We start from the raw sequence: 26,357 nt of genomic DNA on the forward strand, positions 1-26,357 counted from the left end.
CCTAGAAGCCATCTTATAGTGGTCTGTGAAGTGTTGTAGACGTTATTGATGATCTTCATGGGATCGACCTAGCGACTGTATCCACATGCGATACGGAATGCTTGTATATGTGCGTCTGGCTTCACAGCACTTTGTATACATAGTCAGACTCAGGGCCAGATGTATCAAGCTTCAAAAAGTGATAAAGTAGAAGAAAGTGATAAACAATCAGCTCCTACCTCTCATTTTTCAAAGTCAGCCTGTAACATGACAAGTAGGAGCTGATTGGCTGGCTGTTTATCACTCTCCACTTTATCACTTTTTGAAGCTTGATACATCTGGCCCTCAGTCATATACAGTTACAGAAGTATCACATATAAATGAACCGGAGCAGTCACACGGAGCCACTGGTCACATGGCATTTATGCCAAGAGACACATTTTCTGGGCAATGACTGTGCCAGTTTTGTTACAGTACCTAGAGCACTGAGAAGGATTGTATCCCGCCCCGGAGGACTATTGTATTAGCCAACATCTGTAGCCGGAATGCAATAACCAATCATTACCCCTTCATCCAGGTATCCCAATGATATTGCATTGGTAGCTACACACATCACACACAACAATTGGCTCAGTGGTTAAGAGCACCATCTACACATTACTATAATTAACTTAAATTACAGAAAAAGTTTCCTTCAACACACATTTATTATAGTGTCTAACAGGTAAAAAAAAAAAAAAAAAAGGAATTGAAATAAAAAAAAAGGACTCGCGCTCCTAGGACGGGGATCCCGGTACTAGTGAGCCAAGCCGGGCGCACTTCAGTGTTATGACGGGGACAGAAATGTCGTACAAGCATCAGTCACAGCTTCATGGCGGTGTTTGGTTCCTCAGTGTTCTTACGCTTTCCTGCTCAACAGAAATCCATTTATTTATAAAAGAGTCCAAGGAAGGATGAGACATGGGTGGAAGGACGGCAACCTTTCTTCTGTCCGCAGCAGCTGCCGCTCAGAGACTTGAGGAAGGGCGGGATCTAACAGTGCATGTTATATGCTCCAGGGTATTTGGAAGGCGCTGGCTGCCAGGGGAGTACAGTGCGTGGCTTCAAAGCTTTTCAGGTGTTTCTGTGCCTGCGGAGAAGGAAGCGGGTTACACAGGCCAGGAGCTTTCAGCAGGATCTGACCCACTGGTTATGGCTGCCTATACTTTGCTTGGTGCTTGTATACTGGGGCTGTGCACCCTACGTATAACCCTGTCACTTATCTTCTGCACACAGCAGGCGCAGCACAGTATAGGCTGTGATTGCATTGTGAATGCTACAGAGACGGGAAACACAGCAGACATAATGCAGGTTCCGGGGTTACTCAGATATTAAACAGAACTATCAGTGCTGGCCATATATACTGTTACACTATACAAAGGATAGGGGCTATCAGATGGATGGGGGGGGGGCGCGCACCAGTGGGAAATTATATAACCATCAGACGGGAGGTTGTGGTTCTGGGGACACACCAGTGGGGAACCCTATAGCCATAAGATGGGTATAAACTAGTGGGAACCCTGTATTCAGCAGATGGGAAGACACTAGTGGGGAACCTTGTATTCAGCAGATGGGAAGACACTAGTGGGGAACCCTGTATTCAGCAGATGGGGGACTGCTGAGGAACCCTGTGAGGAGGATAAGGGTCAGTGTGAGAGCTGCAGGGAGCGCTGTAAGGAACATCAGAGGATAAGGGTCAGGGTGAGAGCTGCAGGGGGCGCTGTAATGATCAGAGGATAAGGGTCAGGGTGAGAGCTGCAGGGGGCGCTGTAATGATCAGAGGATAAGGGTCAGGGTGAGAGCTGCAGGGGGCGCTGTAAGGAGCATCAGAGGATAAGGGTCAGGGTGAGAGCTGCAGGGGGCGCTGTAGAGCATCAGAGGATAAGGGTCAGGGTGAGAGCAGCAGGGGGCGCTGTAAGGAACATCAGAGGATAAGGGTCAGGGTGAGAGCTGCAGGGGGCTCTGTAGAACATCAGAGGATAAGGGTCAGGGTGAGAGCTGCAGGGGGCACTAAGGAACATCAGAGGATAAGGGTCAGGGTGAGAGCTGCAGGGGGCACTAAGGAACATCAGAGGATAAGGGTCAGGGTGAGAGCAGCAGGGGGCGCTGTAGAGCATCAGAGGATAAGGGTCAGGGTGAGAGCAGCAGGGGGCGCTGTAGAGCATCAGAGGATAAGGGTCAGGGTGAGAGCTGTAGGGGGCTCTGTAGAACATCAGAGGATAAGGGTCAGGGTGAGAGCAGCAGGGGACGCTGTAAGGAACATCAGAGGATAAGGGTCAGGGTGAGAGCTGCAGGGGGCGCTGTAAGGAACATCAGAGGATAAGGGTCAGGGTGAGAGCTGCAGGGGGCGCTGTAAGGAACATCAGAGGATAAGGGTCAGGGTGAGAGCTGCAGGGGGCGCTGTAGAGCATCAGAGGATAACAGTAAGAGCAGCAGGAAGAAGTATAACCAGGGCTGCTGGGCAGCAGTCAGCACAGTGGGCTGTATGTATTCCTACAGAAGCCTTATCACTTGGGTGTGGCGGAGCAGAAGTATGCACAGCTATAGAAGTAGCTGATATTAGTACAGGAATAGCACAGTCTCCAGGGCAAGGTGGAAACATAACAAGAGAGGACAGATGCTGCAGGGCATAGTGCAGGCGCAGAGGAGGGAGTGTGCGGGGAATATGGAGCCACAGGACTGTGCACGCTGCCACTAAAGGAACACAGAGGCCCTGATTCTGGTTCACTTGCAAAAGCCAATTCACTATTTAATGGATAAAACCATGCTGCACTGCAGGTGGGGCAGATGTAACATGTGCAAAGAGAGTTAGATTAGTTATTTTGTTTCTGTGCAGGGTAAATACTGGCTGCTTTATTTATTATTTTACACTGCAATATTGATATCAGTTTGGAATGCAAATCCTACCGAAATGTAACTCCCCCTGCACGTTACATCTGCCCCACCTGCAGTGCACATGGTTTTGTCCATTAGAGAGTGAACCAGAATCAGGCCCATAGCGTAGTGACGTTATAGTATGTATGATGGGGCAGGGAATCCATACTCACCAGATATAGCGCCAGCTGCTGCTTTCCTTCTACGCTCATATCTTCTCCTACAGGGAAGACAAAAGGAACGCACAGTGAAGACCATGTACAATGTTACCGTCTAAGCTGCTGTCCGCGGTCTGTCCTACAGCTGCCAGTATCCCTCACCAAGCAATTCTGGCTGAACAATTCCTGGTTATTAGTTGAGAAGTGAGGTGTAATACTAAAGATGTAAGAATAGGAGCACACTGGGGCCCCCGACTAGGAGTCACTCCAGGCACGGGCACACAGGGGCCCCCGACTAGGAGTCACCTCAGGCACTAACCATCTGGTGTCCCCCCAGGAGTCACCTCAGGCACTAACCATCTGGTGTCCCCCCAGGAGTCACCTCAGGCACTAACCACCTGGTGTCCCCCCAGGAGTCACCTCAGGCACTAACCATCTGGTGTCCCCCCAGGAGTCACCTCAGGCACTAACCATCTGGTGTCCCCCCAGGAGTCACCTCAGGCACTAACCATCTGGTGTCCCCCCAGGAGTCACCTCAGGCACTAACCATCTGGTGTCCCCCCAGGAGTCACCTCAGGCACTAACCACCTGGTGTCCCCCCAGGAGTCACCTCAGGCACTAACCACCTGGTGTCCCCCCAGGAGTCACCTAAGGCACTAACAACCTGGTGTCCCCCCAGGAGTCACCTCAGGCACTAACCACCTGGTGTCCCCCCAGGAGTCACCTCAGGCACTAACAACCTGGTGTCCCCCCAGGAGTCACCTCAGGCACTAACCACCTGGTGTCCCCCCAGGAGTCACCTCAGGCACTAACCACCTGGTGTCCCCCCAGGAGTCACCTCAGGCACTAACCATCTGGTGTCCCCCCAGGAGTCACCTCAGGCACTAACCACCTGGTGTCCCCCCCAGGAGTCACCTCAGGCACTAACCATCTGGTGTCCCCCCAGGAGTCACCTCAGGCACTAGCCATCTGGTGTCCCCCCAGGAGTCACCTCAGGCACTAGCCATCTGGTGTCCCACCAGGAGTCACCTCAGGCACTAACCCTCTGGTGTCCCACCAGGAGTCGCCTCAGGCATTCTTCTTCTGAAGGATCCAGGATAACTCACCTACTATCCACGGGAAAGGTCCGGAATGCTCAGCCTTATATGACTGCAGGACAGACAGACACCAGTCCTCCTCTACCCCAAAGTGGCTGAATACAGAGGCTGCAGGAAGAGAAGACGAAGTGGTGAATGGAGGCTGCACAGAGCTGCAGGTTTCTGGTAGACTGACCGTAATAATGCAGAAGTATTAGGAGAGCTATGAGTCTCACAAGGCTACACGATGTTGCTAACACATACGATGGGTGGCCTCACCTTCTTGCTCTGGAGTGGCTGCAGAGAGCCACATCCTCACCGCCAACCTGCTCTCATCAGACATCACGTGGGGGTAACTGAGGATACAGAACGAGAGAGGTGGTGTAGTAAAGCCAGGCTGACATAACATTGCTTCAGATGACGGAACTACAGATTATTTGCTGAAGACCCGGCCTAATCTGACAGATGGTACATGGACCTCCAGGATGGTACGAGTTTAGGAGAAACACTACTGGGAAAGCTTCAAATGCACGATCCAGATCCTTTCACTCATAGACAAGCTTATGAAGGCCGTTCTCTATCCAATAATTCTATGTTAAAGAAGCCTGGTCTTCTATTGCAAAGGGTAGAACTACAGTAGGTGCGTGAAGGTCTAGTAGACACTTACCGATGCTGAAGCAGGATGACCAGCAGGTCATTGCCCCTGTTTGACGCAATGTCCTCTGGGTTTCTGTAGAGGACAGAAGAACCAATGAAGGTGACTGCACAACAATCACATGACACATGAAAGCCGCAGTGACCACTACTTACGTTGTGGTGATGATCTCGTCATTGGTTCTCCTAATTAGCAACACGGGACCCTGATACCTGGGGGAGAGATGAGAGGGAACAGTTCAACGCTTACAGGAAATATACCCCCTAGCTCATTGCCTCTCCCTTCCCAAGACTGGATGGTGGAGTAATGAGAGACAGCAGAGGGATTGAGCTGGAATACGAATAACTGGAGTATACAGTGCATTCGGAAAGTATTCCCAGCGCTTTACTTTTTCCACACTTTGTTATGTTACAGCCTTATTCCAAAACGGAATAAATTAATTTTTCCCTTAAAATTCTACACACAATACCCCATAATGACAACGTAAAAAAAAAGATTTTTGAAAACGTATAAAAAAAAAAATATAATAAGAAATCACATGTACATAAGTATTCACAGCCTTGGCTCGATACTTTGTTGATGCACCATTGGCAGCAATTACAGCCTCAAGTCTTTTTGAAAATGATGTCACAAGTTATATTATGGTGGAGAGGAAAGGAAGTGGGTGTCATGCACAGATATCACCTATCCTGGGTCTCTTCACATAACGTCCCCAATCCAGACAGATTACCTGCAGAGCTGCTCCGCGTTGTTAAGGTTTAGATACTTCCGCACTGTCCGAGTTACCAGCCCTCCTACAGACAGAGAGGGATTAATACCAGAGAGAGAACACAATATACACCACCCTCCTACAGACAGAGAGGGATTAATACCAGACAGAGAACACAACATACACAGCCATCCTCCAGACAGAGAGGGATTAATACCAAACATACACCGCCCTCCTACAGACAGAGAGGGATTAATACCAGAGAGAGAACACAACATTCACCGTCCTCCTACAGACAGAGAGGGATTAATACCAGACAGAGAACACAACATACACCGCCCTCCTCCAGACAGAGAGGGATTAATACCAGAGAGAAAACACAACATACACCGCCCTCCTCCAGACAGAGAGGGATTAATACCAGAGAGAAAACACAACATACACCGCCCTCCTCCAGACAGAGAGGGATTAATACCAGAGAGAAAACACAACATACACCGCCCTCCTCCAGACAGAGAGGGATTAATACCAGAGAGAAAACACAACATACACTGCCCTCCTCCAGACAGAGAGGGATTAATACCAGAGAGAAAACACAACATACACTGCCCTCCTCCAGACAGAGAGGGATTAATACCAGAGAGAAAACACAACATACACTGCCCTCCTCCAGACAGAGAGGGATTAATACCAGAGAGAAAACACAACATACACTGCCCTCCTCCAGACAGAGATTAATACCAGAGAGAAAACACAACATACACAGCCCTCCTCCAGAGAGAGAGGGATTAATACCAGAGAGAAAACACAACATACACTGCCCTCCTCCAGACAGAGAGGGATTAATACCAGAGAGAGAACACAACATACACTGCCCTCCTCCAGACAGAGGGGTTAATACCAGAGAGAGAACACAACATACACTGCCCTCCTCCAGACAGAGAGGGATTAATACCAGAGAGAGAACACAACATACACAGCCCTCCTCCAGACAGATGGGTTAATACCAGAGAGAGAAAACACGACATACACCACCCTCCTCCAGACAGATGAGTTAATACCAGAGAGAGAAAACACGACATACACCGCCCTCCTCCAGACAGAGAGGGATTAATACCAGAGAGAAAACACGACATACACAGCCCTCCTCCAGACAGAGAGGGATTAATACCAGAGAGAAAACACAACATACACAGCCCTCCTCCAGACAGAGAGGGATTAATACCAGAGAGAAAACACAACATACACAGCCCTCCTCCAGACAGAGAGGGATTAATACCAGAGAGAAAACACAACATACACCGCCCTCCTCCAGACAGAGAGGGATTAATACCAGAGAGAAAACACAACATACACAGCCCTCCTCCAGACAGAGAGGGATTAATACCAGAGAGAGAACACAACATACACAGCCCTCCTCCAGACAGAGGGATTAATACCAGAGAGAGAACACAACATACACCGCCCTCCTCCAGACAGAGAGGGATTAATACCAGACAGAGAACACAACATACACCGCCCTTCTTGTACGGTCCCTTGGCTAGGTGTGGGCAATAGATCACCAAAACATATAACTGGGGCAACATCACATCATGAGGGCAGTAACACCAAGGTGTCCTACAGATTCCGGCCACATGAGAATGAGACGGACATTACACACTAGGCCAGGCATGTCCAAACTACACATCCCAGCATGCCTTGCCACAGTTTTAGCATTCCCTAATAGCAAAACTGTTGCAAGGCATGATGGGACTTGTAGTTTCACAACAGCTGGAGGGCCATAATTTGGACATGCCTGCACTAGGCTGTATCAGATCTCAGACAAGCATTTAACAAAAGGATTAGGCTCTCACTCCAACTTTCGGGCATCACTTTCAGTGCCAGGGGAACAAGGTCATCAAAGGAGGCATCCAGGATAACAGCATGGAGGTCTGGGTAGGACATGGATGCCCAAGTGGCTGCAAGACAGAAGAGATGAAGGTTTTAGGTCTCAGCATTCTTATATTGGTCTACATTATAGCTGCCACCTTCCTCTAACCGCCAGCACTGGCAGACCTGGTCCTAACCATCCCATACGGTAACATTACCCCCACCCTAACACTAGCCGTCACATGTCCGAAGCCCCCTTCTGCCTCCACACCTGTGAAGCCCCCAATGGACCAGGCGTACACAATGATGTCTTCCAGGTTGAAGCCAAGTCGGTACAATGCATACTGTATGACCACATCCATCGCGTTCGCCTCGTTCTGAGGGAAGGGAATACCCTGCAAAGAGAGGAAACTCCCTAAATACACACAATCCGTAGTCTGCTCTCCGCTGACATGAGATACTGACACATCTGTACACAGCGGGTTATCACTCGCTTAGCGACGCTCACTGTAGAACACGCACAAACAATGACATCCCCTCTCCTAGGATCTAGAAAAGAAAATACTCACTGTGCTTCCAGCAAACCCGGGATGGTTCCAGCCCAGGATAGAGTAACCAGCTGTAACAAAAATCCATTATATACAATCAGATTATTCTAACAATATTAATAAAATATACACTGCATTTATTTAGTGGAAAATGAGGCGAGCAATAGCTGGGGTATTCTAAGCAAGCCACAGGGTATTCCTCCCCTATAACAGCAGCTGGGCCATCTCACCACGATACCCAAGCAGAGACCCTTCAGCACCGGAGTTTACCCTAGAGCTTTACAGCTTCACGGGTAGGAGGCGTGTCCTGAGTGAAGCGCCCGATTGGATTATTGCAGGACCTGACTAAAACTGAAGTCACTTCCTCCTTCCCGTCCTATCATTTACAAATCGTGGCCCCTAGCAATATCACAGGACGATTACACATAACAGTCATCCTTATGGCCACTGAAGTACAACAGACAGAGGTCCACCCAATCTGCCTCCAGATCATAAGAGGAAGGCTCCCAACAGGGAGTATGAGGGGTACTGGACCGTTACTATATTAGTTTGGGGATTTTATCTGTTGAAACCGTAAATCCATGTATCCAAAACAGCTTCTAGTTATACAATTCCAAGTGCTCATGTAAGGCATCAGCTGTGGCTGCTATGGAAGGGGTGTACCCAAGGACGACGTGGGCCTTTATTGGGCTCATGTAAGGCATCAGCTGTGGAAGGGGTATATCCGAGGACGACGTGGGCCGTTATTGGGCTCATCTAAGGCATCAGCTATGGAAGGGGTATATCCGAGGACGACGTGGGCCATTATTGGGCTCATGTAAGGCATCAGCTATGGAAGGGGTATACCCGAGGACGACGTGGGCCATTATCGGGCTCATGTAAGGCATCAGCTGTGGAAGGGGTATATCCGAGGACGACGTGGGCCGTTATTGGGCTCATGTAAGGCATCAGCTATGGAAGGGGTATATCCGAGGACGACGTGGGCCATTATTGGGCTCATGTAAGGCATCAGCTATGGAAGGGGTATATCCGAGGACGACGTGGGCCTTTATTGGGCTCATGTAAGGCATCAGCTGTGGAAGGGGTATATCCGAGGACGACGTGGGCCGTTATTGGGCTCATGTAAGGCATCAGCTATGGAAGGGGTATATCCGAGGACGACGTGGGCCATTATTGGGCTCATGTAAGGCATCAGCTATGGAAGGGGTATATCCGAGGACGACGTGGGCCTTTATTGGGCTCATGTAAGGCATCAGTATGGAAGGGGTATATCCGAGGACGACGTGGGCCTTTATTGGGCTCATGTAAGGCATCAGCTATGGAAAGGGTATATCCGAGGACGACGTGGGCCTTTATTGGGCTCATGTAAGGCATCAGCTATGGAAGGGGTGTACCCGAGGACGACGTGGGCCTTTATTGGGCTCATGTAAGGCATCAGCTATGGAAGGGGTGTACCCGAGGACGACGTGGGCCTTTATTGGGCTCATGTAAGGCATCAGCTGTGGAAGGGGTATATCCGAGGACGACGTGGGCCTTTATTGGGCTCATGTAAGGCATCAGCTGTGGAAGGGGTATATCCGAGGACGACGTGGGCCTTTATTGGGCTCATGTAAGGCGTATATCCGAGGACGACGTGGGCCATTATTGGGCATTACCACAGATAGATTTACTAACATCAGACAGACTGCAGTAACAAGCGATTTCTGACCTTCTAGTGGAGTAGACACGCAGCCAACCTCATAGAAGCCGGCGTTGCCCTCACAGCAGATGACCTGTCCGGAGAGAGAGAGAGGGGAGAGTGCGGTTAGATAGATAACTTGCCTTCAGAACCCTGCGCGTATGTACGTGGCATGTCGGGATGCAGTCACATGATGATGATGATCGCAGCTATATGCAGCATAGCTTTATCCAAACACATCTGCATGTGGGTTACATTCTCAGACCACTAGATCCGCCCTTTATTTTTGGACCCTTTTCCACTGAGCAAAAAACGGGACACGGTCAAGTTACCCCAAGAGTCGAACACTGAAGGTCGACACTGCTTAGTTCCACACATGAAATTGGCCGACGTGACTGGAAGGTCGACAGTTAAAGAATCGGGGTTTTTGAAGGTAGTGGAAAAGTTGCGTTACAGTCCAGGATTTGGCGATATCCATTCTTGCGCACAGGTGACTTACAGTATTTAATATTTTGATTTAACCATCTGTGCTAAATCATGGATAGCCTTAAAACCTGCAATGTTAGCGTGCCTCAAGGACAGAGGTTGGGAATGCCTGGTTTAACCTAGGACGTCACTATATTCATTACTTTGCAAACAGGTGGTCGATTCAGATGTAGATGTAAAACAAAGAAAGAAACGTTGTGCCTGGTACACACAGAACACCTTTTGATCGTCGACCAATAGTTGTCGACCTTTTGATAGTCTACTTAGACACTAATGTAAAGCCTGGATACCCACCCCAGTAACTCCCCCACAATAGTAGAAGGATGCTCAGAGCAGACGTGAATTATTAAACACCGATCAGATACAGATCTTACCAGCTTGGACCCTTTACTGTCGCTGGAACTTCTGCGGTCTACAAATATGGTGTCGATTTCGTTCCCGTCACAGGCCAACAGCTTGGCTCGCTTCCCATTATACTGGCAGAGGAGAGAGAGTGGGGTTACACAGGAAACAGTAGTGGGGGTGCAGAGGTAGGAGAGAAGAGCGCTGAGACAGGAGGGGGTCACATGGGTACATGCCAACCTCTTCCGCAAGGCGAGCCTGTCCCTGCAATAACATGGGCATAATGGCCTTCTGTAATAGATACACCGAGCCGGGATACAGCATCCGTCTTCCGAATGAGTGCGCCACAACGTAACTGCAAAAGGAAAGAAGATTTATATCAATGTATGACAGTACAGGATACTGTACAAGCAGGTGGTAACAGCAAGTGCAGACATTAGGACAGGAGAGGGAGATGTCCCTGCTCCCTAAGGGCTTAGGTATTTGGAGGGAGACAGATAGGGGGCGCTGCTAAACATTTAATAACAGAAGACAGTGTAAAGTTCCATTGTGATTGGTCAACAGTTCCAGGGACTCTGGACGTAATAGGTCAGTTTGGAGACAAAGCTACAGAGTTGGTCACACAACTAAGGATTTGTGGGTGCGACACACAGACACGCAACAGGCAAAACTACATACAAGCAAAGCCTGAGTGTGCGATGGGCATCAGCATTACCAGGGAAGGCAGACGGCCTGGCCTGTTCTATCTTATTAGTAAGCCTGCCCGAAGCGAATGCTTCAAAAGCTAGTCCGCTACCTTGTGTTTGTGCATGTGTGAGAGAAAGATGTAGTTTCAGTAGCTACCAACAGATGGCAGTGTTTCGGAGACACACCGACACTGGACATTTGAAGGGTTAGGCTACGTACATCCTTCCATGCGCATTACCTGGTTATCTGACAGGGTAACTTCTGAATCCTCTGCAAAAAGCCATCAGCTGCTCCTCGCGTCCTCGGCTCAGGCTTCAGCAGAGGAACTCCTCCCAAGGGCCCCAGTGTGTGGTATTTCTTACTGTGGGGGGGAGGGGGGGGGGGGGGGGGGGGGAGATAGAGAATGGGGCGACAGATGTAACATTTGCTGTAACTGCACACACTATTTCCAGGCAGAAAGCACTTACATGAGGACTTTCTCAAAGCCACAGACTAAAGAATAAACCTACCCGGTCATTTCATTCCAATAGAAATCCACCGGCCAACTGCGAAAGTCAAAGTTGTAATTGGATAGCTTTTTCTATGGATTAGAAGAAAACACATTAAACATGAAGATCTTGAAGAGGGTGTTATGTTCTAACCTAGTGTTTTCTCCAGGAGGGCAGGGTGCTGGAGGAAAGGGGGCACTTTGAAAGTGACGGGGCAGGCCTGCCAGGGTCACGAATGTGGGCGGGCCCATCCACGCCCCAAAGTCTCTAGCGGGGCGTGCAGAAGCCTAAGGCGGGGGACGGACAGGCTCGGTTCCTTTAGCAGGGCACTGAAAAACGGCCAGGAAGCTTTTTGCCCTTTAAAAAATCAGGCAGGGCGCCCCGCTAAAACAGCCTAGCGTGAACACTATAACCCCAAAAACACCTATTGCCCATATGTATAAAGTTCTGCAATGAATTTACAAACAGATGTTGCAGTCTGCGCCATTGTGTGTTCTGGCTGTAGGACTTGTACTGTAGCAGGGTATTTAATGTGCAGATTTTCTCTTTGTTTCCCTGACGGGGCTAAAGAGACATTCCAGCACCACCACGCCCATCTGCCATCAGCTGATAGGTAACTATGACGACAGCAGCCACACATTCCTTACCTTGTTGTCTACACTATTGTCCATCTTGGTTCGCTCCAAGATGCTTATAAACTGGATGTACTGAGGATTGCTCCATCTCCCCAACCCTGCAGAGGGCACATAGAAAATGGCATCAGTTCACAGCTCAGTCTGTACATTGGTCTATTTCAGATCTGATCGTAGCATAAACTTGCAAAACCATGCTGCACTGTAGGTGGGGCAGATGTAACATGTGCAGAGAGAATTAGATTTGGGGGAGTTATTTTGTTTCTGTGCAGGGTAAATACTGGCTGCTTTATTCTTACACTGCAATTTAGATTTCAGATGCAACACGCCCCACCCAAATGTAACTCTCTCTGCACATGTTACATCTGCCCCACCTAAATAGCAGCATGGTTTTGTCCATTATGAGAACAAATTTGCCCTGTGATCAGGTCTGAATTAGACCCATTCTGCGTAACCAGGCAACACAGTTTCAGGTTCCATATGGCAAAATGCCAAGTACTTTCATATTATGGGGCAGAGTCCCAATAACAGAATGCTTGTGGCCCCCATCTATGGCTGCAATATCTGTACTTATTCCAGTAGGATTACGAACTATAATATTTAACGATTGATGTTTCATTAAGAAACGAGAATACTGTAAAACATTACAAGTAAGGGATGCATTAGAACAACTAGGACACAGTGATCCCAGAATACAATAATAATACTACTCTTTTATACTGTCTACAATGAGCGTCCTCCCATATACAGTAGCAGAACCAATGGGTAGATCTTGCAGGAAAGGGTCTTACCTCTTAAACATGCCACCCCTGCCAGCAGGAACAGCAGTGTCATCCCATACTGCCCGAGAGGTAAAAGCCTAGCCATGTTCACATACCCTACAATAGAGAGAGATGGTGATCAACACATATGTGCATGCTACATATGTAGTATGCGATACTATAGGTTACACAGCCTTTCTCCTTATAGAGACCCGGTACAGTATAAGCTACAGGGGATGGTGTCAGTACCGATACAGCAGCTCACAGAGACGCGGTACAGTATAAGCTACAGGGGAAGGTGTCAGTACCCATACAGCAGCTCACAGAGGCCCGGTACAGTATCAGCTACCGGGGAAGGTGTCAGTACCGATACAGCAGCTCAGAGACGCGGTACAGTATAAGCTACAGGGGAAGGTGTCAGTACCGATACGGCAGCTCAGAGACCAGGTACAGTATAAGCTACAGGGGAAGGTGTCAGTACCGATACGGCAGCTCAGAGACCAGGTACAGTATAAGCTACAGGGGAAGGTGTCAGTACCGATACGGCAGCTCAGAGACCAGGTACAGTATAAGCTACAGCGGAAGGTGTCAGTACCGATACAGCAGCTCACAGAGACCAGGTACAGTATAAGCTACAGGGGAAGGTGTCAGTACCGATACAGCAGCTCAGAGAGACCCGGTACAGTATAAGCTACAGGGGAAGGTGTCAGTACCGATACAGCAGCTCAGAGAGACCCGGTACAGTACAAGCTACAGGGGAAGGTGTCAGTACCGATACATCAGCTAACAGAGACCAGGTACAGTATCAGCTACAGGGGAAGGTGTCAGTACTGATACATCAGCTCACAGAGACGCGGTACAGTATAAGCTACAAGGGAAGGTGTCAGTACCGATACAGCAGCTCACTGACCCGGTACAGTATAAGCTACAGGGGAAGGTGTCAGTACTGATACAGCAGCTCACAGAGACCAGGTACAGTATAAGCTACAGCGGAGGGTGTCAGTACCGATACAGCAGCTCACAGAGACGCAGTACAGTATAAGCTACAAGGGAAGGTGTCAGTACCGATACAGCAGCTCACTGACCCGGTACAGTATAAGCTACAGGGGAAGGTGTCAGTACTGATACAGCAGCTCACAGAGACCAGGTACAGTATAAGCTACAGCAGAAGGTGTCAGTACTGATACAGCAGCTCACAGAGACCAGGTACAGTATAAGCTACAGCGGAAGGTGTCAGTACTGATACAGCAGCTCACAGAGACCAGGTACAGTATAAGCTACAGCAGAAGGTGTCAGTACTGATACAGCAGCTCACAGAGACCAGGTACAGTATAAGCTACAGCGGAAGGTGTCAGTACTGATACAGCAGCTCACAGAGACCAGGTACAGTATAAGCTATAGCGGAAGGTGTCAGTACTGATACAGCAGCTCACAGGGACCAGGTACAGTATAAGCTACAGGGGATGGTGTCAGTACTGATACAGCAGCTCACAGAGACCAGGTACAGTATAAGCTACAGCGGAAGGTGTCAGTACTGATACAGCAGCTCACAGGGACCAGGTACAGTATAAGCTACAGGGGATGGTGTCAGTACTGATACAGCAGCTCACAGAGACCAGGTACAGTATAAGCTACAGCGGAAGGTGTCAGTACTGATACAGCAGCTCACAGGGACCAGGTACAGTATAAGCTATAGCAGGAAAAAAAATATATATACAAAAAAAGCCCAGAAAAGAACCCAAACTTCTAACAACAAAATCAGATCGGCTAATGTCCCATGTCGATTAGAACATAGGTGTGAACACCTTGCTGACTGATCACGATTTAGATCAGTGATGGGGAACCTCCGGCCTTCTAGCTGCTGTTGAACTACACATCCCAGCATGCCCTGCTACAGTTTTGCTATTTGGGCAAAAACTGTTGCAGGGCACGATGGGATGTGTAGTTTAACAACAGCTGAAGGTCAGAAGGTTTCCCATCACTGATTTAGATAAATGCATCATCTTTCGTTCACTACAGAGTGGAAAGAATTAAATGGCCCTTCCCTTCAAGGAGCTCCTCTTGGTACAGGCAGACTGAAGCCAGCTGCATTGCTTCCTGATGGGGCTCACGCGCACCGCAGCATGTTGGCACTACAAATCACAGCATGACCCTTTTGTAAAACTTACCTTTTCTGTACATATAAAAGAAAGCGAGAGGGGAAGAGTAGTAAGAAATGGTCCATAGGACAGACACCTGATGGAGACAAAGACAAAAAGGTTATTAATGGTCACTGGTCCCCATCTGACGGCTCTACTTCTGTAGTGATTTCATGGTATGAGGCAGCTTCAGAAATACAGGACTTCATTAAAGGAGAACTGGATTTTTGTCCTACCTGTAAAATCCCTTTTTCGGAGTCCATGGTGGTCACTGGCAACAATGGGTGTGGGTGGAGCTCCGGCGACAGGGCACAAAGGGTAAGACTTATTGTGTGCAGCCCAGGGCTCGTCCTCCCCATACCCCGCCTCCCAGGCCTCAGTTTGTAACAAGCTAGCCTCAGGGAGAACAGGAAGGAGAGAAAAAGAAAATGTCCGACCCTAGAAACAGCCAGGTGCGCCGAGGCTCCCCGACCAGCCGCCCAAGAAGGACCCACCGAGCGGACCTTAAGGGAAGAAGACGAAGAGACCACTTTATGAAGGTAGCCCAGTCTCGTGCGGAGCACCGCCCTGTCACGATGGAACACCAGAAAGGGCGAGGCGTGCCACAGCACCGACAAGTCTGAGACCCTCCGGGCTGAGGCCACCGCCAGCAAAAATAAGGTTTTCCAAGAGAGCCAACATAGATGCACACTATCTATAGGCTCAAATCTCTGCAGAGCTTGTAACACCAGGGGTAAATTCCATGGATGTACCGGGTGAACAAAGGGGGGCTTCAAATGAAGAACCCCCTGAAGAAAGGTCTGGATAGCCATGCGCTTAGCCAGACGCCTTTGAAACAGGACTGACAAGGCCGAAACCTGAACTTTCAGGGAAGCCAGACAAAGGTCTAGGTCCAGGACCGCCGATAAAACAATCCGAGACAACCGGAATTCCCTGGGCAGGAAACCTTTTTCCGCACACCTACCGGTGAAAGGCCCGACACACGGTAGTAAACTCGGGCAGAAGAGGGCTTTCTGGCCGCAATCATGGTAAGAACCACACTAGGGGAAGAAGCCCTTTGCTCTCAAGATCTTGGTCTCAAAAAGCCAGGCCGTCAAACCCAATCTCTTCAGGTCTGGGTGACAACACGGACCCTAAGTAAGAAGGTCCGTGCCCAAGGGCAGAGGCCATGGAGGTGCCATGGACAGACCCTGCAGGTCCGAAACCAACGCCGCCTCAGCCAATTGGAAGCCACTACAATGGCCACCAGAGACTCCTGCTTGAGGCGCCGGAAGAACCGAGGTAGTAGGGCCACCGGCAGAAAGGCGTATATTTTTCGAGAGGCCGACAGGGCATACACTAGAAAGGCTTCCGGATCCCTGGTGCAGGAGCCGAAACAAGGGATCTGGCAATTTAGTCGCCAGGCCATCAAGTCTATATGGGAAGGACCCCAACGGTTGACCAGAGACCTGTCACCCCCATTCCCAGAGGGCACAGCCCTGGAACCTCTGGAAGACATCCCTTCCTATGGGCCCAAACAGGCACAGCTGTAAGCTGCCTCAGGAGTGCTCAGAGATAAGTATCAGAGAGCACAAGGCCTGACAGTTTCTGTTCACAGAAATGAAAGTGAAAGAGAGGTTACAGAGGGAAGGGGGAGCAAAGGCACATGCCATCAGTTACTCACACTATAACAGTGTGGCAACTGAGTTTTCAAACCTGAGCCTGGACAGGGAGAGGTCACAGGGAACAGGAGGCTGGGGTGCTCTTTTCCGTGTCCAGCAGCACGGTAATAGCGCACAGACACGGAGGAGGGGGCATGGAGAAGTGATCTCTCAGTGCGGGTCGACCTATGGAAGGTCCCATTGCTGAGGGGTGGAGGCGGGAGCTGGGACCTACAACCCACCCCCTCCTGGAACCCTGCAGGGATGTACTATGGCCGCCCAGTCAGCCCGCATCCCTGGTGGTCTGATGCCGGAACAGGGCGCCACTGCCAGGGCCACCGGAGGTTAAACCCACCCCCTCCCGATGACCCCCTCCGTTTCTGCACCAGTGGCTTGTCTCAAAATGAAAGTAAATGAAAATGAAAGTAAAAATGAACTTGTGAATTTTGAACTGCCATTTTATTCTAAGTGCCATTTTAAATAAGTGCAGAGTTATATCCAAGAAGGAGTGAATTTTGCTGAAGGTGGGAGTGGTTATCTGCTCAGGTGCCTGACCTGTTAAAGGGTCCACAAAGTGCAGATAGTATGCTGCATGATCTGAGAGTGGGGCCACTGAGGAAAAAGTGCAACTGGAAGAAATTACAGAGGAAGCGGACAGATACAGGTGTGAGGACACCAGGAGTGTGACACAGCTGCAGGAACAGATAAGTATCAACTTTCTTATATTTTGATAAAAATTAACTTGTAGTGTGTAATTGCATTGTAATTTAACTCTCTACTGTATACTAGGGGGTTAGTCGCAGGGAGGTAGATAAAATGGGTGGGGCCCTGATTGAGAATCTCACTCAGTGCATGTTGTGCAAGATGTATGCGCACCTGGAGCAAGAGTCCCAGTGCGAATACATCTGCACGAGATGTGAGCGAACGTCCGCCCTGGAAGCCCAGGTCACTGATCTAGAGCGGACCGTTCAGCGACTGAGGGATATTTCCAATCTTGAGCAAAGCCTAAATAGAACGGTGGAGGAGTTGCAGATGGGGTCACTGGTAGAGGAGGAGGATCAGGTAGCCAGCTGGGTCACGGTTAGAAGGGGAAACAAGAGGGACAGGAGGGACAGGAACGACATCTCGGATCTATCACACCCGAACAAATTTGCCCGGTTGGACGAAGTTTCGGGGGAGGATGGAGACGAAATGACGGAGCTGGAGGAGACGGCTCCCTCTAGCAACCAGAGGAGCGGTCCCTCTAGCTCAAACGGGTTGACAGTTAGTGATGTACCAAGGCAGATAGTGGTGGTAGGGGATTCCATCATTAGGAGAACAGACAGGGCAATCTGCTATCGGGACCGCGATCGCCGCACGGTCTGTTGCCTCCCGGGTGCTCGGGTACGGCACATCGCGGACCGAGTCGACAGATTGTTGGGAGGGGCTGGGAGCAACCCGGCGGTCTTGGTGCACATCGGCACCAACGACAAAGTCAATGGTAGGTGGGATGTCCTCAAGAAAGAGTATAGGGAATTAGGTAAGAAATTAAAGGCGAGGACATCTAGGGTAATTTTCTCGGAAATATTACCAGTGCCACGCGCTAGCTCAGGGAGGCAGAGGGAGATCAGGGAGGTAAATGTGTGGCTTAAGGATTGGTGTAGGAAAGAGGGATTCGTGTTCATGGAACACTGGGCGGACTTCTCGGTCAGGCGCCATCTTTTTTGCCGTGATGGATTGCACCTGAACGAGGAGGGGGCTGCGGTGCTGGGGGGAAGGATGGTTAGAGGGTTGGAGGAGATTTTAAACTAGGCGACGGGGGGGTGGGGGCAGCAAGACATTATGGGACCATCAGGGAGAGAAGCCGGACTGGGATCAGGAATCATATGGGGGAAGGAGATGGGGGGGGGGGGACGGAGACATAGACAAAGCCCTGGGACATAACAAGGGTATAATCGGGGGTAACTCTCAGGGTGCATCAGGAATGTCATGTAATAAAATGTTATGTTGTAACAGTCACATTACCCCATTACAGTTCTTAGGTACAGATGATCTTAGTATACGGGAAGGAGGGAATGACAGAGGAAGAATTCCCGGAACTATGGATAGGGCAGGCAGTGTGCATGGTGGGGAGGCCTGTAGAGAGTCTATTGAAGGGGAGAGGGGAAAGCGGAAGCTAGTAAAGAATTCAAATGGGTCCTGGGGTGAAACTAATCACAATATTAGAGCCATATCTAAAAAGAAACATAAATTAAAATGCTTACTGGCTAATGCAAGAAGCTTAGTGAGTAAAATCGGGGAGCTTGAAACGGTGATCAGTAGGGATGACTACGACATCATTGGTATTACAGAAACATGGTGTAATGAGTCGCATGACTGGGCATTAAACATGGAGGGATATACACTCTACAGGAAAGACAGGGAAAATAGAAGGGGCGGGGGTGTGTGCCTATATGTAAATAATAACTTAACATCATGTGAGAAAAATATGAGCACAGACCTGGAAGACGACAACTCAGAGACAGTGTGGGCAGAGATAACCGACAATAATAAGAAACCAAAAAACAAATTTATAATAGGGGTATGCTATAGACCACCAAATATAAATGAAAGGGAAGAGTCTCTTCTTTTAAACCAAATCAAACAAGCATCAAATCAGGGTCAGGTATTAATTATGGGGGATTTTAATTTACCCGACATTGATTGGGAAAACGAAACAGGTAAATCAGCAAGAAGCAATGGGTTCTTAAGCTTACTTAAAGACCAGTTTATTACACAAACGGTAGAAACTCCAACTCGTGATGAGGCGCTCTTGGACTTAGTATTAACAAATAACACAGACTTAGTTTCAAACACAAAAGTAATTGAACAATTAGGGAATAGTGATCACAATATGGTTTCAATGGAAATCAACTTCAGTAAATTACATCAAAAAGGATCTGCAAAAATACTAAACTTCAGAAAAGCGAACTTTGAATTATTCAGGGAAGCCCTTACAGGAATTGGGTGGGAAACGGTTATGGAGGGAAAAAATGCAGAGGAAATGTGGGATACTCTAAAAAAGGTGCTTGATTCACTAACTATTGAATACATTCCTAAAGTAATTAAAGGTAAATTCAACAAAAAAAAGCCACCATGGTTGGACAAAGAAGTAAGGTCAGCTATCAACAATAAAACCAGAGCCTTTAAATTCTATAAAAATAACTTGAATGAGGAGGCATTCGCAAAATACAAAGAATCAAACAAAACTTGTAAAGGGGTAATCAAAGCAGCTAAAATATTATATGAAGAGTGCATAGCCACTGAAAGCAAAACCAACCCAAAGAAGTTTTTTAAATACATAAATAGTAAACGTTTAATTAAGGAAAACATAGGCCCACTAACTGATACTAGTGAAAAAAGTGTTACTGAGGACAAGGGAAAAGCAAAACTGTTAAATGAGTTCTTCTCATCAGTATTTACTAAGGGAGAGCAGACTGTGGAACGAACATTTACCACAAACGGGACAAATAAGCCAGATCTCATTGTGGATTTCACGCCGAAGGAAATAATACTGAGGCTAAGCAAACTCAAAACAAATAAGTCACCAGGGCCAGATGGGATTCATCCGAGGGTATTAATGGAATTAAGGGATGAACTAGCTACCCCCCTACATTATATTTTTAGCAAGTCACTATCGTCAGGTATAGTACCAAAAGATTGGAGAATAGCAGAGGTAGTGCCAATATTCAAAAAAGGAAAAAAGGAAGATCCCGCTAATTACAGACCCGTTAGTTTAACATCAATTGTGGGTAAACTATTTGAAGGATTTTTAAGGGATGGTATCCAGGAATATTTAGATAATCACCGTCTACTCAGTACTAACCAACATGGGTTCGTGAAAAATCGTTCATGCCAAACTAATCTACTAGGGTTCTATGAAGAGGTTAGCAAAAACCTCGATAATGGAAATGCTGTAGATGTGATTTTCCTAGATTTCGCTAAAGCATTTGATACTGTCCCACACAAGAGATTGATTAATAAAATGGAGAACCTAGGATTGGGTGAAAATATCTGCAGATGGGTAGGGAATTGGCTATGTAATAGAGAACAAAGAGTGGTTGTGAATGGTGCCGTATCAGATATGATACCGGTACTAAGTGGAGTGCCCCAGGGCTCGGTTTTGGGGCCCATTTTGTTTAACATTTTTATTAATGATATTGGGATAGGGTTACTCAGCAATGTATCCATCTTTGCGGTCGATACAAAACTTAGCAAAGTCATCAAATCACCAGAAGATGTCACCATGCTTCAAAATGATCTTGCAATTCTAGATGAGTGGGCTAAAAAATGGAAGATGAGGTTCAATGTAGATAAATGTAAGGTTATGCACCTTGGGAGACACAACCAGTGTGCAAGTTACAACCTTAGCGGAGAGGAACTGGGGAATTCCATACTTGAAAAGGATCTAGGAGTCCAAATAGACAGCAATCTAGGATGTAGTGCCCATTGTAATGTAGCTACAAAAAAGGCCAACAAAATTCTGGCATGTATTAAGAGGGGAATGGAAACTAGGGACTCAAGGGTAATTATGCCACTATATAAAGCATTGGTGAGACCTCACCTAGAGTATGGAGTACAGTTCTGGGCCCCACACTATAAAAAGGACATCATAGAATTAGAAAAAGTCCAAAGGCGAGCAACAAAGCTTATTAGGGGAATGGAGAATTTAAGCTACGGGGAGAGATTAAGCAATTTGGGACTATTTACATTAGAAAAGAGACGTTTAAGGGGGGACATGCTCAACATGTACAAGTATATCAAGGGCCAATATAAGGAACTGTCACACACCCTATTTTCTACTAGAAAGGAATCTAGGACGCGAGGGCATGAGTATAGATTAGAAGAAAAAAGATTTCATTCAGCTAGTAGAAAGAATTTCTTTACGGTCAGAACAGTCAAACTCTGGAACTCTCTTCCCAGAGAGGTGGTAATGGCTGGCTCATTAAATGCGTTCAAGGCAAAGTTGGACAAACATTTACTGGAGAAAAACATCCATGGGTACAAATAAGAAATATAATTTGTCTGTAAAATACCAGAACCTACCAAATCAGCACTGGATATCTATACCAGGTTGAACTAGATGGACGCAAGTCTTTTTTCAGCCTTACCTACTATGTAACTATGTAACTATGTAAAATAAAAAAATAATATGAAAGTCTTAAACTAACAAGGTCTTAAGAGCCCTTCCTTAGTGACCTGTTCTCCCAGGGCCCAAGCACAAAACGGAGGCCTGGGAGGCAGGGTATGGTAGGAGGAGCCCTGGGCTGCACACAAGAAGTCTTATTCCCTTGGTGTCCTGTCGTCGGAGCTCCACCCACACCCATTGTTGCCAGTGACCACCATAATACAAGCATTGGGCCGAAAATGAGAAGGTCGACAGTCAAAATGTCGACATGAATTCTTCATGTTTATTTGAGCCGACATGTGCCGACAGGCGGTATTTCATGCCCTATCATTCACTATGGTGTGCCGGGCGTAGGGAGGCACCGTGCCCGAAGCATGGCGAGTGGTTGGGTACACTTCCCATTGTCGACCTATTTCAGGTGTAGCCCTTCAGTGGTGGACCAGGTGACTCTACCCCTGCTCACTACGCAGTTGCACTACAATGAAGACATCTCTGCTTGCAGACTGTTACATCATACTCAGAGATTGCATGGGCTTGGCCACTATAAGCAGCATGCACACAGTCCCCAGAGCAGGGGTCAGGGGAACCAGCCTTGGTCTCCTGGTCCTGACTGAGGGTGGCCTGCAGCCAATTACACAACATCCATATGGCCTGCAGTAGTGGAATGTAATGCTGCTACACGAGGACATCCCAAAACCCTGCCCTGCATCCATGTATGTGCACTTACCCATGCCAGTATGCTATCCGTGTGTTTCTCCAGTGCTCTGGGCTGATAGAAGGATTCCTGATAGAGAGGATAACAAGGCAGAGATTTAAGACCAGATTCCAAACAAGCATGCCATGATTTCTGATGTCATATCATCATGTTCTAGAATGCCAGCAGCACATTACAGTTAGGAATACAGGCAGTAATAAAGCATCGGGTATTAGACAGAAAGCTGTACAGTCAGCACTCAGCAAGGGAGTTGGACATGTGAGGATAAACGCTGAAGACCGCAGATTGGAAGATCAGTGGCCCTGTGACTAGGGAAGCCAATGTGGCCCAAAATACAGAGATTTGAATCCAGGGATTTGGTTACGTATGCACATTTGTGCTGGGAAGTACTGGGCACTAGTACTCCCACCTTCTCTGCGGGTATGGTTCACTGGGTCGACCTAAAGATGGTCGACAGTCATTAGGTCGACAGGGGTCTAGGTCCACATGTGACAAGGTCGACACAAGCATTAGGTGGACATGGTCTAGGTCGTCAGTCAAAATGTCGACATGGGATTTTTCACTGTTTTTTTTTACCCGAATATCGACACAGTCAACATGGACACTCTTTTAAATGCAACGCTGCGCTCGCCATGCTTCAGGCACGGTGCCTCGCTACGCTCGGCACACTATTTTATTCTCCCACCACAGCCTAGTGGATGGTAGGGCATGAAATACCACCTGTCGGCAGATGCCGGCTCAAAAAAACAGTGAAAAACTCCATGTCAACCTTTTTACTGTCGACCTAGACAGGTCCACAATCGCTTGAACAATGATAAGGTATGCATGTATGGGTGGTGTCCTCATACAGATGGATCAATTCTCATTCATCCCAAGAGCACGCAGTAAATTCCCTTATCGGCAATGGGATGTGTGAGACGCACGCGCGTACTGACGAGTAAGGAATTTTCGGCGCGCTGTTGGGGTGAATGAGAATGGCTCCATCAGTACTTCTGTGCTGCAGCCCCTCTTGTCTGCCAGTGTCGGGTGTCTTTTTGCTGAAAATAGGTATTACATTTTTCTGTATGTACCCAGTTTATCTGTCTGATGGGAACAACAATCTGGAAATGGATGGGAGCAAACGAGTCACCCATTTTCTCCCAAAACCCAGAGGTCAAATAGAAATGACTGTTCGGATAAATCTATTAAATCATACGGCTTTCACCGATTTGTCTGAATGCCCGTTGTCAAATTGGTGACTGTCATATGTTCCCATACATTACCAGATTATTGTTCCAACCTGACAGATTAAACTTCCTGTGTGTACCCAGCTTTAAGGGGGGTATTCAATCTTTCCCACGACTGTAATTTCAGCCAATTTGACCGTCTGTATTCAATATTCCATCTGTCTGAAACATTCCGACATTCAGAAAGCCCGTAGCTTCAACTTTTTTAAAAAGTTGAATGTAAACGGGCTTCAATGCACCCGGAAATGGACCCACTGAATAAGTGTGCGCAGAAATTTCCTACTGTCAGGAATATTGGCACACATTGAATAAGCCCCTAGTCGCAGTGATGAGAATAGGACACAGGGAGGCTGCGCTGATTAACGTGATAGCGTGATAGTCAAATTGCGTTGCAACCCAAGACCCCGTTTTTGACAAGCAAAAAAAAAAAGGGGATGTCTGATGCTAGAGTTGTAGGATGACACATGCGATCCTGCAGTGTGGGAAGCTACTGGGGGGTTCCAGGGGGATTGAGTGCTTCCTCTACCTCCGAGAAGTCGCACTTATGTATAGGGGTACTTTACAAACACTACATATATAGTGTATATTAATACAGGGTGATAGCGGCAGGTAAGGAAGCATGCCACAGTGTAGGCATAATAGTGTGTAAATATTATTATACACACACACACACACACACACACACACACACACACACACACACACACACACAGCATGTGTTGGTGTAGGCATATATATATATATACACATACATACATACACACACACACACACACACACACACACACACACACACACACACACACACACACAGCATGTGTCAGGGTGTAGGCCCGGCAGCCTCTCCCCCAATACATATACAGACCACACACAGTGCACAAGCAGGGACATGACACACCGGGTACCAACAGTAACATGTGCGGCACTCACCCAGGATCCCTCGGGCGGAGCATCCTCGCCGCTCCGGCCTCTCGCTATCGCCGCCCGCCCGTTCACCCGGTAGACACGGTAGAGCCGCGGTCCCCGCACGCACAGGTAGAGCAGGCCGGCTCCCCGCAGCCACCTCCGCAGGATGCCCTCTCCCCCGGCTGCCATCGCTCTCCGGCACGCACACACGCACGCACAGCCGCCGCCGGGACCGTTAGCAGCTCGGTAGGTAGCGGCTAGTAGTTCCCCTTCAGTTCTTGTTCGCGATGACGGAATCACACATCATGTGATCAGACCATGTGACCGTCCTACCGCCGTATAACGGTAGCTGAAGCTGATAGATTCCATGCTGTAATATGACTAGTAAGTCTCCATAACAATTGTCCCCTGTGCGAGGGAGCGGCGGCCATTTTCCCGAAGACCGATCCCAGTAGAGTTGGCTAGTGAATCGATACCATCTGCTCAGTGACTCGTATCATCAAGGCAAAGGAAGATTCGAGTCACTCACTGTTGGATGAGACGAGACAACAGCAGTAGCAGTGTGGCTGTTTAACTCTGGCTGAGAATAGAAAGTTTTTGTGCATATTCAGTAACTAAGATGCAACCAATGATTATTAATAAAATGCTTTATTACAGTTTTGAAATACCAGTTCAATAGAACCGGTAAATTCACTCTGCACCTTTCAGACTGCACAAATTAAAGTTGGGGGACATTTACCAAAATGGATTCGTAGAAAAAAGGTGTATTCGTAGGGAGAAATACACCTTTTTTTTACGAATTTGTATTTTCGGGATTTACAATCCCAAAAATACAACAATTCGTAGTCCTAAAGATGGAACATTCGTATTTGTATTTACAAATACGAATGTCCTACACGATCGATAGGATACGACAGAAATCACCATTCAAAAGAATGGTGGTTTCTGATTTACTAAGCAGCCGTACTGACAATACGGCTGCTAAGTGGTGTAAAACACCCACGCAAATACGACAGAAAAATAGAACACCATTTTCCTGTTCTATTTGCTTTAAGCCTGCACGGATCAGTCAGATCCGTGCAGGCTTCAGTGTAAAAAAATAGAAAAATTAAATAAATAAAAAAAAAAAACGGCGTGGGGTCCCCCCCACAGTCGAAACCAGCACCAGGCTGAAGGAGCCGGGGCCGGTAATTAAAAATCCCGAATGCCGCTATTGGCCGCCTTGCGGCCTAGCGGCTCCTGATTGGCCGCTAGGCCGCAAGGCGGCCAATAGCGGCATTCGGGAGGCGGAGCCGCACGATGTAAACACCGTGCGGCTCTCTGTCCGGCTGGATTCGGGGTGTTCGGTTTGTTTTTTTGCCAAGACACTTACCTGGACTACGTCGCGCTGGGACAGGTTGAGTATGGTTTCCTTCCACAGCTTCCACATGGATTTCATCGGACCCGGACCCCGGACGCCATCGTCGACAGGGACGTCGACTTCAAGAAGGACGTCGACATGAAGAGGAACGCCGACACAGGACCGGAGGACATCAGGACCAGGGCTACCTACGGGAAGAAGATAGGTAAGTATTAGTATGTGTGTAATGGATGTATTAAAGTTTT

The 26,357-nt window shown here is 48.1% G+C and overlaps 1 protein-coding gene across 1 annotated transcript; it reads right to left on the minus strand.

Annotated features, from left to right (window-relative positions):
* Positions 1–683: 683 nt before the first annotated feature.
* Positions 684–25,074, minus strand: ABHD16A (abhydrolase domain containing 16A, phospholipase). Its single transcript, XM_083160067.1, has 20 exons — positions 24,777–25,074; positions 22,633–22,689; positions 15,150–15,216; positions 13,012–13,098; positions 12,236–12,321; positions 11,610–11,680; positions 11,339–11,461; positions 10,654–10,768; positions 10,446–10,547; positions 9,616–9,679; positions 7,929–7,978; positions 7,631–7,754; positions 7,344–7,448; positions 5,512–5,575; positions 4,937–4,993; positions 4,794–4,856; positions 4,406–4,482; positions 4,157–4,255; positions 3,066–3,112; positions 684–1,108 (listed from the first exon to the last, which is right to left on the minus strand). Exons 1-20 carry the CDS (start codon positions 24,939–24,941, stop codon positions 1,025–1,027), a joined length of 1,707 nt encoding a protein of 568 aa, XP_083016193.1. The 5' UTR covers positions 24,942–25,074; the 3' UTR covers positions 684–1,024.
* Between the last annotated feature and the right edge of the window lie 1,283 nt (positions 25,075–26,357).

Source organism: Crinia signifera, chromosome 9, assembly GCF_055691185.1.
Source record: "Crinia signifera chromosome 9, ASM5569118v1, whole genome shotgun sequence".
Taxonomy (NCBI): Eukaryota; Metazoa; Chordata; class Amphibia; order Anura; family Myobatrachidae; genus Crinia; species Crinia signifera.